The sequence below is a fragment of the Hippocampus comes genome, unplaced genomic scaffold (genome assembly GCF_001891065.2).
Source record: "Hippocampus comes isolate QL1 unplaced genomic scaffold, H_comes_QL1_v1.1 scaffold395, whole genome shotgun sequence".
NCBI lineage: Eukaryota > Metazoa > Chordata > Actinopteri > Syngnathiformes > Syngnathidae > Hippocampus > Hippocampus comes.
Window position 1 is genome coordinate 73,783 of NW_017806169.1, and position 13,045 is coordinate 86,827.

The window sequence follows — 13,045 nt, forward strand, 5'->3', positions numbered from 1 at the left end:
ATATATATATATATACACACACACACACACACACACACACACACTTATTTATTTATTTATTTATTCCGGAATTTTCAGAAAAGTCCACTTTCATCTCTGAAAATGGCTTCTAGATGATAGGATTTTTTTTAAAATGAGAGAAAAGAAAAAAAAGGTACCATAAATGCACATGTACATACACAGCTCAATTGAAATTCATGAATGAAACGTGTAGTGGTGTATAAAAGCAAAATCATATACACTGTCACTGTCCAAATACTTCTGAACTTGACGACACGTCTCATATATGCATCTCATGCACTGATGCCCTCCTCTCTCACGACCAATTCAACACACCCTTTCAATGCCTTGTGTTTGTTTCCTTCTTGTTTAAACATTTGGTTTGTTTTTTGAGCCCCGCCTAAATCCCTGCTCGACTTTTTAACCATCCACACAAACACCACCAGGGTCTGTGGTTCGACACCATGAACCTCTTACCATTCTTTGTCTTGGAGCCGGCAGTCGTCTCTGTCTGTGTGCGCGACTTCATAGTCTGCAGAGTGAAGCTTGTATCGTGTAGCACTGGAGCTGACTGTTACGGAGGAATGTGTGCGTGTGTGTGTGTGTGTGTACACTGACTCCGTTATGTCTGCCAGTGGGAAGCAGTCCATTGCCATCGACGACTGCACCTTCCACCAGTGTGTGCGCCTCAGCAAGTTCGACTCGGAGCGTAGCATCAGCTTCATCCCCCCTGACGGAGAGTACGAGCTTATGAGGTCAGTTGGTCCACCTGTGTAGTGTCAATTTTGGGGTATGGAGGGGCAGGGGGGCGATTTGTTCTGATATACTGTAGAGAACAACTGGGATAAATCTTCAGTGTAGTGATGGGCAAAATTAAGCCTCCTGAACCACTGGGGTGCAGTGAAACTCCTCTACAACGAAATCATGTTTGCAGCAAGAACCTTTTCACAACAGGGGGTTTTTCACTGTTGCAAATTTGATCTCAGATGTAAACACACATACACACACACACACACACACACACACATATAAACAAACGTGTGTACATGCACACACAAACGTATGTGTACTCTTTATTTTTATTCCAATAGTGCATAAGTATGAGCACACACTTATTTGACACTTCATATAGTCAGTGTAGAAAGAAAAAAGGGAAAGAAATTGCGAAATTTACGATCAGCATTCACTTTGAATTACATCAATTTCTTGGATAATGTCTTTTATTTTGCTTCCTTCGTCTTTCATTTTGCTCACTTTTACCCTCTCTTCCAGCATCAGAACCCTTCTTGTCTTAGCTGCTTGACATCCAAAGGTCCGTTTTGTAGCCATTTTAGCAATGCAACGTTAGTGCTGCGTCTGAAACTAACAATAACAAGTGCTTCCTGGTCTACTGTGCATGTGTAAATCAGTGTGGTGGTTGGTGTTGCTGTTTCCGAACGAAGCAGTAGAGGTCACTGTTGGATTAGACTTCGTTGTAGTGAATCTCTTCATGAGGCAAGAGCAGAAAAAAAGATTTCGTGTAACGCAACAGGGTTTTTTTTCGTTGTATGGTGGGCAGGAGAGTGGGAATGGTGTTAATGCATGAAGATTTTTTCACATTAGGCCAAACAAAAAAGATGTGTGTGTTTCCGGTAACATGAAATTTCAGCATAGGGTTGGTAGGTCGGACAGTCCCCCCCTCCCCATCAAAAATTTAAACAAAATAACCATAAAACATAAAACAAGGAGACACTGAACCCCCAGCTCGCCGCCAAAGGCGGCGGGAGAGTTGGGTACCCAACAGCTGGGTGTTAGGTTCCGAGGTCGGCCGGATCGCGATGGCACTGGCGGGGAGAGGTCCCCGACGCCGGCCGCAGCACGGCCTGGACTAGAGTTGCGTAGACTAGGCGGACGGTGCGTCACGTCCCGCTGCTCCGCGGCCAGCGCCGCCGCCACCACCTATTTAGTTTTCTCAGCGCTCCGGACTCGGGGGGCCGGGGCGCGCCGCCGCCCTCCTCCGCCCTCGGTTTTTACTCGGCCCGTGGTGTTCATCAAATAGTTCACTGAATTTTTTCGATACATCAATGGATGCTATTTTCTGAACATTACGGTGCGAGCATGCGACTGTAACACAGAAAACGCAGTTTAAACTGTCGTCGTAGATCGCGGCCGATGATTCAATGTTGTTGACAGACGACAGGGCAAACGATGCACGCACTCAACGTGAATATCGCGAGAGTTTGCACCGATGTAAACCCTCTACACAAAAATGCAGAGGGTTGTTTGAAAAAAAATGCCGACCGTAAAGTTTTTTTTCGACGTAGAAATTCTTGGTCGGTCGGGTTACCAGAAACACACTACTTTTTTTTCTCCGCCTTCGGGGGTATTTTCACCCATGTAGATTTCGTTGTAGAGGAGTTTCACTGTATTGCCTCAGCTCAACATTCATTACTCTATGATGCTTCATTCACTCTTTACTGACACCTGCTGTGCAGTGACAAGTATAGCAGATGAAATCTTGTAATGCTTTCAAGTACAGTGGCGCCTCTACTTAAGAACGTCTCTTCATACGAAATTTTCAAGTTCCGAAACTTCTCAACAGGAAAATATTGCCTCTTGTTACGAAAGAAATTTTGAGATACGAAAGGTAAAAACACAGTACGGGCTGCTACTCGCTCCGAATTTCCTGAACGCAGCATACTTAAACCTGCTCTGCCATTGGCTATTACCTACCATCTTCCTGGCATCCCATTGGCTAAGAGGGACCTCTACCATATGTGTCGATGTGTGTAGATAGATAAATGGATAGATCAGTGTCTATGTAGCGTCCGCGTCATTCGCCCCTAGGGCCATGAGACGTTCCGATAGTTTCACGTAATCATAAATCACCCAGAAAGAGTGTTCACCAGTCGGGCGATCGCTCACTATGCTGATGTCTGCCTTGGGCATTTTTTGAAGGATTGTTAAAAGCTGACAAAAGCAAATGTCCTTGGATCAGTTCTTTACAAAACGCCAGGCAAAAACCACTTCTGAGAGAGACCATGGACTAAAGAGGGCAAAGAACGATGACACAGTTAAAAGTTAAATGACCATAATTTGTACTCTATTCTTTGTTTTTTACCTTATGCACAACTCTTCATTTATTGTGCAATAATCAAGTTGTAATATGTATTTGTTGCATATTTTGATGCATTTTTTTCCTTTTGAAAACATGTCTGAATGTTGGGGGGCTTGGAACGGATTAGGGCAGTTACATGGAAAACGCGTCTCTACTTAGAACATTTTGTAGTTAAGAAATTTCTTCCAAAATTAATTGCGTAAGTAGAGGTACCACTGTTGTCTGAAAAAAATGTCCCAATATGGTGAAATTAAGCTTCATGAATAAAATATCAGTGAGGCTTTCCAGCCTCTTGGTTTGCACATGGCTTGCAGCAATTTTGCTTCATTTACTCAATGGTGTCATCAAGCAGTAAGCAATACGTATACACAGAATGAAATAAGACTCCAAGTTTAACCGTGCCTAAACCCCTGTCCGTAGCAGTATTGCATTTTGAGCAGGCGATGTGTCATGCAACTATGGAATAAGGAAGAAACATCATAGTGAGCACTATTATGGCTAACCCTGAATAAACATGTTTAAAGAAGAATGGAACCCGTGCTCCTAAAGTGCCTCGCTCTTTCAACTGTGCCAAGACGAGCACTTGAGTTCTGACCTCGCAGAAGGTGCATATAAAGACAAAAGGACTCAAAGCTGCTCCTAGTGCTCAAGCGTCTTTTCTAACGGACAGTGCAACTCCCTAACTTGAAGCCAACTAAGTTGACGCTCACTACAAATGCAGACAACACCTGCAAAGAGGTGCGAGGTCATACGTTGAATGAACCTCGTTTGTCATCATGTGATTCTTATTAATAATAATCATAATAATTTTTGGGACCCGATACACGCTCCGAATCGCGGCTTCATTTGGTGTGCCCACCTTTGCTCGAGACATGCGGCGAAGCCTCATTTGGCCTATCTCTCACTAGTTTGGAGACAAAGTAACTTGCACTATATTGCCAAAAGGTCAGGACAACATTGATTGTCCCGGAGACTCGCGAATGTCATTGAAAGATAAAGAAGACTTGACTGAGGAACTCAATTATGCTATACAAATTACAAACGTGACGATTGATGTGACTTCCCTGCCACCTCTCACAGGTATCGCACCACTAAGGACATCATTCTGCCGTTCCGCGTCATCCCTCTGGTCCGCGAGGTTGGTCGCACTAAGCTGGAGGTGAAGGTGGTCATTAAGTCCAACTTCAAACCATCACTTTTGGCCCAGAAGATCGAGGTGAGAAGTCATACACACAGGTGACAATTGCTGTGTGTCAAGTAAAGGTACCTCCCGTGACTGCCACCTTGAGATACGAGTGACCTGAGTTGCGAGCGTAAACTTACAATGCAAGCGCGAGGCAGCAGTCAGATAAAATGAGTAAATACTCTCAGTTCAAGTTTACTGTGATGCTGTCAGAGATGGGCACTTTACTCTATTTTGCCGGTCCGTCCTGCGTCCGTGACCTGGGTACCCTTCCGCCATCGTCCCTCCGTCCTTTTCATATAATAATTGTCCTCCGTCCTCATCCATTTAAAGTGTTTTTGCCCCCAGAATTATTGCTTTTCAATGTATGATCTTATAATAGCTCAGTTTTACAATATTATTTACCAAATTTATGGTTTCTATTAAAGCCATATACAATAAGGCGCATGGACTGACATATCGCTTCGACCCCGTTCAACAATCGTCTGCTCCAGAATTGACAAGAAAAGTGAAAATATTTTTCATTTTAGATTTCCAAAGACTTTATGGCTCTCATGAATCTTGTATTAAACGGTTCAAATGCCTCATGAGTTGCCGACATTAATGTAAATAGGTCCTTCCTCACTTGCCGTACACTGAAAAGCGTACAGTGATACAATATGACCGTCTAAACCTGGAATGTAGGATTCTAAGCGCTGCCTAATGTGCCAAAAGTGCGACTGATGGTCACCAAAATTTGCTGACACATTTACTGATGCTTACATCAACCACTAAAAATATTAGAAAGATCGCCCAAGTATTAGGAATTGTATGCTTTTTTTCCTCTTCAGAGAGGCACTCACTACAAAGCTTATGTCAGTTCACGAGAGAAACACGTCTCCCATAGAATACAAAACACATGACATTTCTTGCCACGTGACACAATGCCAAACTTTGAAAAATGTGCAGGACTCTCACATGCAAACATTGACATATTCACCGTGTATACCCATGTGTGCCAGACTTTATTTACAGTAACACTTTTGCATATAAGACTGGCCATCAATCAAACAAAATGGCATCTATGTTTCTTTATTTCAATGTCTTAGTGATAAGCAACTCAACATTAGTATTTCACAACACAAAAATAGCTACTATGATAAAATAATGCACCACTAAGGACATCATTCTGCCGTTCCGCGTCATCCCTCTGGTCCGCGAGGTTGGTCGCACTAAGCTGGAGGTGAAGGTGGTCATTAAGTCCAACTTCAAACCATCACTTTTGGCCCAGAAGATCGAGGTGAGAAGTCATACACACAGGTGACAATTGCTGTGTGTCAAGTAAAGGTACCTCCCGTGACTGCCACCTTGAGATACGAGTGACCTGAGTTGCGAGCGTAAACTTACAATGCAAGCGCGAGGCAGCAGTCAGATAAAATGAGTAAATACTCTCAGTTCAAGTTTACTGTGATGCTGTCAGAGATGGGCACTTTACTCTATTTTGCCGGTCCGTCCTGCGTCCGTGACCTGGGTACCCTTCCGCCATCGTCCCTCCGTCCTTTTCATATAATAATTGTCCTCCGTCCTCATCCATTTAAAGTGTTTTTGCCCCCAGAATTATTGCTTTTCAATGTATGATCTTATAATAGCTCAGTTTTACAATATTATTTACCAAATTTATGGTTTCTATTAAAGCCATATACAATAAGGCGCATGGACTGACATATCGCTTCGACCCCGTTCAACAATCGTCTGCTCCAGAATTGACAAGAAAAGTGAAAATATTTTTCATTTTAGATTTCCAAAGACTTTATGGCTCTCATGGAATCTTGTATTAAACGGTTCAAATGCCTCATGAGTTGCCGACATTAATGTAAATAGGTCCTTCCTCACTTGCCGTACACTGAAAAGCGTACAGTGATACAATATGACCGTCTAAACCTGGAATGTAGGATTCTAAGCGCTGCCTAATGTGCCAAAAGTGCGACTGATGGTCACCAAAATTTGCTGACACATTTACTGATGCTTACATCAACCACTAAAAATATTAGAAAGATCGCCCAAGTATTAGGAATTGTATGCTTTTTTTCCTCTTCAGAGAGGCACTCACTACAAAGCTTATGTCAGTTCACGAGAGAAACACGTCTCCCATAGAATACAAAACACATGACATTTCTTGCCACGTGACACAATGCCAAACTTTGAAAAATGTGCAGGACTCTCACATGCAAACATTGACATATTCACCGTGTATACCCATGTGTGCCAGACTTTATTTACAGTAACACTTTTGCATATAAGACTGGCCATCAATCAAACAAAATGGCATCTATGTTTCTTTATTTCAATGTCTTAGTGATAAGCAACTCAACATTAGTATTTCACAACACAAAAATAGCTACTATGATAAAATAATCGGAATAAAAACTTTACTTTTAGAAATCCGTGCCTCCGAGAGACGTACAACACAGCAGGCTTTCTTAACCAGCTGGGTTGATCTTGAGTGAAAAGAGTGTCCATAGGTACTTTGTTTTCTGACTGCACATTAGGTGGTTGCTATAATTTTACTGTTGAGATGAAAAAGGGAGGTTCTGTAGTGGCGGCTGAGTCATACAAACTAGTCTTGTGCTGTTAATATCCTGTTAAGAAAATTGTGTTTGGCTACACCCTGGCCTTGGTGTTTTGCCTCCCGACACCACAGACTTAAACCCTGTTAGCGACATTTAAAGGGCCGGATGAAAACCCACTTACTTCCTTGCTTAGTCCATCCTTTAAAAAAAAGAAAAAGAAAGAAAAGAAAAACTTCTCGTCCTCCATCCCCAAAATGGGCTTTCATCTGGGATGGAATGCCCATCTCTGCAAACTATACATAGAACCAAGAGGACACATGTATTTAAAGCAGCCACATAGCTTAGCATTTAGTCTGCTCGTTTATGACTAATGCCAACATAGGCAATTACTATCGTTTCTATGGCTGTGTTATATAACAGTTTACACAACCGATATTTGAATGAAAATGATGAAGCACCAAATGACGGCAGGAATCTGTCTTGTATTCTTTATCCTCTGTGAAGAACAACTTTGGCGAGCCCCTGCATACTCGCAGATTGATCTGCCCTTTTCTTTTTTTTTTTTTTTTTTTTTTTTTTTTTGGGCTCCCCCCCCCCCTTCATAGTGTGAAGTTTGAACTGACCTTTATACTGCCCCCAAGTGGCCAAGGCACATACCCCAAAAATGAGCCGGATCACGTGCAATACATTGAATGAGAAACTGTGACAAAACTATTAAATTCTACTTCTGTAATTAGTGGATGATTTTATGAAATATAATAACATAGGTTGATATTTTTTTCATTAAAAAAATCTTTTCAGTGAATATCTTTGGGGAAAATTGAAATAATAAGTCAAGGTGCCACTGTACGACAACGTAACTGGTCTGTAGTCAAATCGGTTGTCATGGATGTAAAAAATGTATTAATCACTCTGGTACTTTCTGTTCAGGTCCGCATCCCGACGCCCCTCAACACCAGTGGCGTGCAGGTGATTTGCATGAAGGGAAAAGCCAAGTACAAGGCCAGTGAGAACGCCATTGTGTGGAAGTGAGTCACACAGACGCGCACACACACACACGTTTGTCAAGATGTCTGAGTTTTTCTCCCATAAGCTCTATTGCAGCTTTTAAGTGAGTTTGCATTTTTCCTGTGTAGGATCAAACGCATGGCTGGAATGAAGGAGTCTCAGATCAGCGCTGAGATCGAGCTGTTGCCGACCAATGATAAGAAGAAATGGGCTCGACCCCCAATCTCCATGAACTTCGAGGTCAGCATAAACCGTAATTATATAGCTGTTACCAAAGCTAGCGGGCTAATGTTTAGGCTTACTGAGCCATGACCATGCGCACTATTGTTACTGCAGGAAATGAGCACAGATCTAGGACTTACTTTTCGGCATTAGTTCAGTGCTGGATAGAACTTCAGTGAGGAATAGGAGGGCAGTTTATTCTTGAGCTGGTTTGCTGGGACTGCTCCTCAAACAGGAAATGTAACAATGTGAGACAACAACTTATTTTATAATATAAATTTGTATGTAACATTAGACATCAAATATGTTGGAATTCATGTATGCTAAACCTCCACACAAAAAAAAATTTTTTTTTTTTCTGGTCCCTTTTACTTGCTCTAGATTTTGTATCATATTTTCCCCCCAAAAAGTTGCATATTTATTCGTAGTAAATTACAGTTTGTGTAGAATACGTCAAAGGCGTGCACATTCACCAGCCTCAAAAAATAGACTCTGGACACAACATGATCATGGTGTCACTCACCTTTGCTGGGAGCCTGTTTACAGTTTACTCAAGGTCATTTTTCATTCTTCTCATTTTCCATCGGCAGTCAAAAATGAAAAAAAAAAAACTGCCAATTGAAAATGGAAAGAATACATGATACACAGCTTGACTCTTGTTGAGACACGCAAGCACACCCTGACTCTCTCTTCTCCGCAGGTGCCGTTCGCTCCATCTGGCCTCAAGGTGCGCTACTTGAAGGTGTTTGAGTCCAAGCTCAACTACAGTGACCACGACGTAATCAAATGGGTGCGCTACATCGGCCGCTCGGGCATCTACGAGACGCGCTGCTGAAGTGGAATGTCGGCCACCCCACGCAGCCACCCCATCCATCCTCTTACTGAATTTACGAGTTCCTCTTTGTCTCCTGCTTCCCATTTATTCTTAGTGCTTCTCTTATATACCCGCCTCCGAAGTAGGTGTTGGAGATTGACTTTCTATCATGAAACAAAACAAAAGTAAATATGGCATAATGCACAGATATATGCAAAATATGAACTATTGTATCATATATCTCGTAGTGAAGCGCAAGTGCACCAAGGGGGGGGTGGGGGGGTTCCATTGTGTTCAGTGTTATTGTTCTGCTACCACTCGAGCAAAATTGGACTTTAATTGGTCTCGCACCACTTTAACTTTAGAATTCATCTCTCTGGTAAGATGATGTGTAGCTGTTGTGGTTTCACATGAATCTTGGTATAGTTCTTGTGTATGAATAGTTCGACCTTCAAAATGCCCCCTGAACCCACCCCCACCTCCAGTATTGTCGACCACCTCAACTTCACTCTGTGAGCTAGCTGCATTTGTGTAATCTGCATTCAGTGAGGAAGAAGAGGACATTCCAAACAGACTTTATGAGCTCAGCTAGTTGGTTGGTTTTTATTCTTAAAAGGGAAAAAAACAACTCTTCCTAAATGTATCTGAAGCACTAAGACCAACTACTTCCAGTGTTAGATGGAACTCGAAAGAAAGATGAGTTGAGGAATCAGGCCCTTTGCCCTGCAGGTTGCTTTAGAGGTGATGTCTCCCCCTGGTGTTTACCTTTCCACTGTCTTCTTCATATTTGTAGCCCTGGTGACCGTTCTGTCCAATAAAATCTGACAAAGTATCCAAAATACAATTTTGTAATTTGTTTGTTTACACCATCAATTAAGTTACTGTACTGTGGAAATTGAGCAAATCCAGAGCATACAATATTCACCGTCTGTCGTGCTCAAAAACCTTGAAATAACGCTAGTAAAAATATTACATCTAACAATTAATAGATTTTACAATGTGAAAACAAATTACTTTTATTCGGTGCATTCAGTATTTTTGACTGTAAACCGTGAATTTCTTGTGAATGGGTGTCTCGCTGTTGTTACTACAACTCCCAGAATGCACCGCAAACTGGCTACGTCGTTTTCTCTGGCTCTCAAACAAATTGCACATTTTCAGCGTCACTTGATAGTGTTTGCGTAGTTTATGAGAAAACGCTTGAAACTTGTTTATTCCAAACACGTTACTCTGTATGTTTGACATTTAAATCGTGTCGCGATTTTGCTAGCGGCTTGAAGAGCTACTTTGTAAATACGGTGGCCTTTGAGGGAGGGACAAGAACCGTTTTGCAAAATGCTACATACAGTGAAACTCCTCTACAACGAAATCGTGTTTGCAGCAAAAAAATTTTCACAACAGGGGGGTTTTCACTGTAGCAAATTTGGTCTCAGATGTAAGCACACACACACACACAAACGTATATGTGTACACTTTATTTTTATTCCAATAGTGCATAAGTATGAGCATACACTTATTTGACACTTCATATAGCCAGTGTAGAAAGAAAAAAACGGGAAAGAAATAGCGAAATTTACGATTGTAGAGGGGTTTCACTGTATCTGGACTTTTAGGGGTGCTTTTTTTGTTTGTTTGTTTTTTAAAGTATTTAACTAGAATATTTGTCGTATTATGTATATTTTGTAGATTTCAAGTTTTTGTCGTGGTATTGTTTCCTTTTTTTTGCCTTCTGTTAAAGTTACAGTATATAAAATAACTGACCTGTTTTGTCAGTTCTTGTTATAGTAAAATATTTTGCAAATATATATCTTCGGTCACTGTCAATCTTTACAGCATATGAAACTACGGTATGCAAATTGAGACGACTATACATGAGCAAAGATGTCATGCTGTACCGCCCCAAAAAGGGTGCAACCCAGTCTGTGCTGCTTCAGTTGGCCGCACCAGTGTGACCAGTGCAAAAATGAGTGTAGAACCCTGTGACGTTCGGGTCAGAAATGAAAATCTGCAATAGTGTGAATCAGCAATAACCGAACCACGAAGTAGAAAGGGAACACGGCGTGTTATATATGCTGTAGTACATAGACAGTGAGGTCCCTCTTGGCCAATCGGAGGCCAGGATGATGCTCGGTAAGCCAATGGCAGAGCAGCTATGAGTATGTTGAGTCCAGGAAACTCGCAGCTGTGACAGAAAAATATAAGATAAACCATGTATGCTGGTTGGCTCGAATCCCGGTACAGTATAAGAAATTTCTCGCCCTTGTCCGGAGTCTAGCTGTAGCATTTTGTGCAGTACTAACAGCAGAGTATTAACATCTGATATGGGAAGATCAAAGAGCAGTATATCATACATGGCAATGGCGAGTGATGAAAAAAGCGGAAGGGGCGTGGCCTGGACGGGGGCGTGGCCTGGACGGGGCGTGGTTACTTACAAAAGTGGCACTAAACATGCTGAAGATGAAGTGTATTAAATTTACACAGTTTGAAAATTGAACAGAAAAAAATCCCAAGATCGCCACTATTCTTTCAAGTGAAAATTTGTGCAATTTTGCCTATGCATTCCTGGTGAGCAAAAATATGTAACTCAAAATTTGCTGCTCAAAATCAAAACAAAAAAAGTAAACACATCCCCTGCCATATTTAAGATTTGTTCATGACTTGTATTCATAAAGTGTTGTGTAAATGTGATAAAAAGCTGTTGATTCTTACCTCATACAGTGATAGTGAATATTATGCATACAATTTATTATGCATAACCGTGCTTTATTATCCAAGACAAAACGTGAATTATCAATATGAATATAAAACGCAAATAAAAACAAATAAATGTTATCATGCTGTTGCTACAAATGCATACCAAATAAAATTGAAAATATCATCCTCGTATATTTGAATAAAAAAGTATATACCTCGGAGTGTACCTGTCTATCGGCGAGGGGCGTCAGTGGAGCAGATTTCGTTGCTTGGTTCAGCCAAAGTAAGTACCCCAGCGCGTAACGTCTTTAGTTGTATCCGCTGACGAAGTTTGTTTGAAAAATGCCGATCCCAAAGAATAATTGCTCCGTCGAATGGCGATTTTGTCGGCATGTTTTTTCACTTTTGTTGCATGATCTGTCAGTGCCACGCATCCACGGGAGCCATAGTTAATTAAGTCACTACAATACACACAATAAGCTTTGCCTGCTACGTCAAAGCTTATTGTCCAAGAGCTTCTGTAACTTCGTCGAACTGGGAACCAATTTTAACCTTTACAGTGACTTTTCTGTCAAGCCAGTCCAATCGGAATTTATTCTTGACATTTGAGTCAATTTCTAGGATTAAAGACTCCTGATCTTTCGTCAAAAATTTCATAATTCCGCTCAAAACGATCCCAGAACAATGAATTTGCGAGACGAACAGGCCGCCATGAATCAGGTAAAACAATATGTTACATGCAATTTGATTGGTCCAATCGCTTGTAGTTAACCAATCGCTGGGCCGTTTATAATCGAGCTAAGACTTCCGCAACAAATAATGCCTTCAGTGATCTGATTAGTTGAAGCTTTCATACACGTCCAATCGCAGGGCTGTTTACAAACGGAAAACGGAGAGACTGTTCGGGAGAGCTCGTGAAAACTCGACGATAAGGTACCTGACCGCCCCTAAAATTTTCTCAACGGATTTAGACGATTCACAAAAATGATCAATTTAAGAAATAAAACGGCGGATTTCCGCGGATCCGCGGAAAATTGCCATGTATGGTATATGGCAATGATCGAGGCGAGACAGAAAAAATTCATCAATTAAGATTTCTGCGTCACGAGCAGATTTTTTTTTTTTTTAGCCGATATTGAAAAAACAGTTAGGTCTAATCATATTCTTGATGTGGATTTGAAAAGATAGTGTCAGGTCAAATGACATACTGTGATATTGAACTTCTTGAATTGATCTGGCCGCACTGTCCTGCCCTTATGTCTGTTGTCTGTTCACATGGTTTCAAAAACAAAACTGAGATTTTTCTTCCCAAAATAAGGACACTTGAAAGAGCCTCCCAAATCTTTGAACAGTCGTGTGCATTGTGGTTGCAAGACATTTTGTACTCACTGCATCAATAATACATACATGGCAATGGCGAGTGATGAAAAAAGCGGAAGGGGCGTGGCCTGGACGGGGCGTGGCCTGGACGGGGGCGT

At 41.6% G+C, this 13,045-nt stretch overlaps 1 protein-coding gene across 3 annotated transcripts in view; it reads left to right on the top strand.

Annotated features, from left to right (window-relative positions):
- LOC109531621 (adaptor related protein complex 2 subunit mu 1) overlaps positions 1 to 9,714 on the top strand; it is a 24,857-nt gene extending 15,143 nt beyond the window's left edge. For 2 of the 3 annotated variants that reach the window (XM_019896011.1, XM_019896009.1), the window contains 5 exons: positions 636 to 755; positions 4,178 to 4,313; positions 7,760 to 7,857; positions 7,966 to 8,077; positions 8,760 to 8,894. In XM_019896011.1, coding sequence (XP_019751570.1) covers positions 636 to 755; positions 4,178 to 4,313; positions 7,760 to 7,857; positions 7,966 to 8,077; positions 8,760 to 8,894 — 601 coding nt within the window. Of the gene's footprint in view, positions 1 to 635; positions 756 to 4,177; positions 4,314 to 7,759; positions 7,858 to 7,965; positions 8,078 to 8,759 lie in introns of all 3 variants that reach the window. The other variant, XM_019896010.1, reaches the window with a different exon arrangement.
- The last annotated feature ends 3,331 nt before the right edge of the window (positions 9,715 to 13,045 follow it).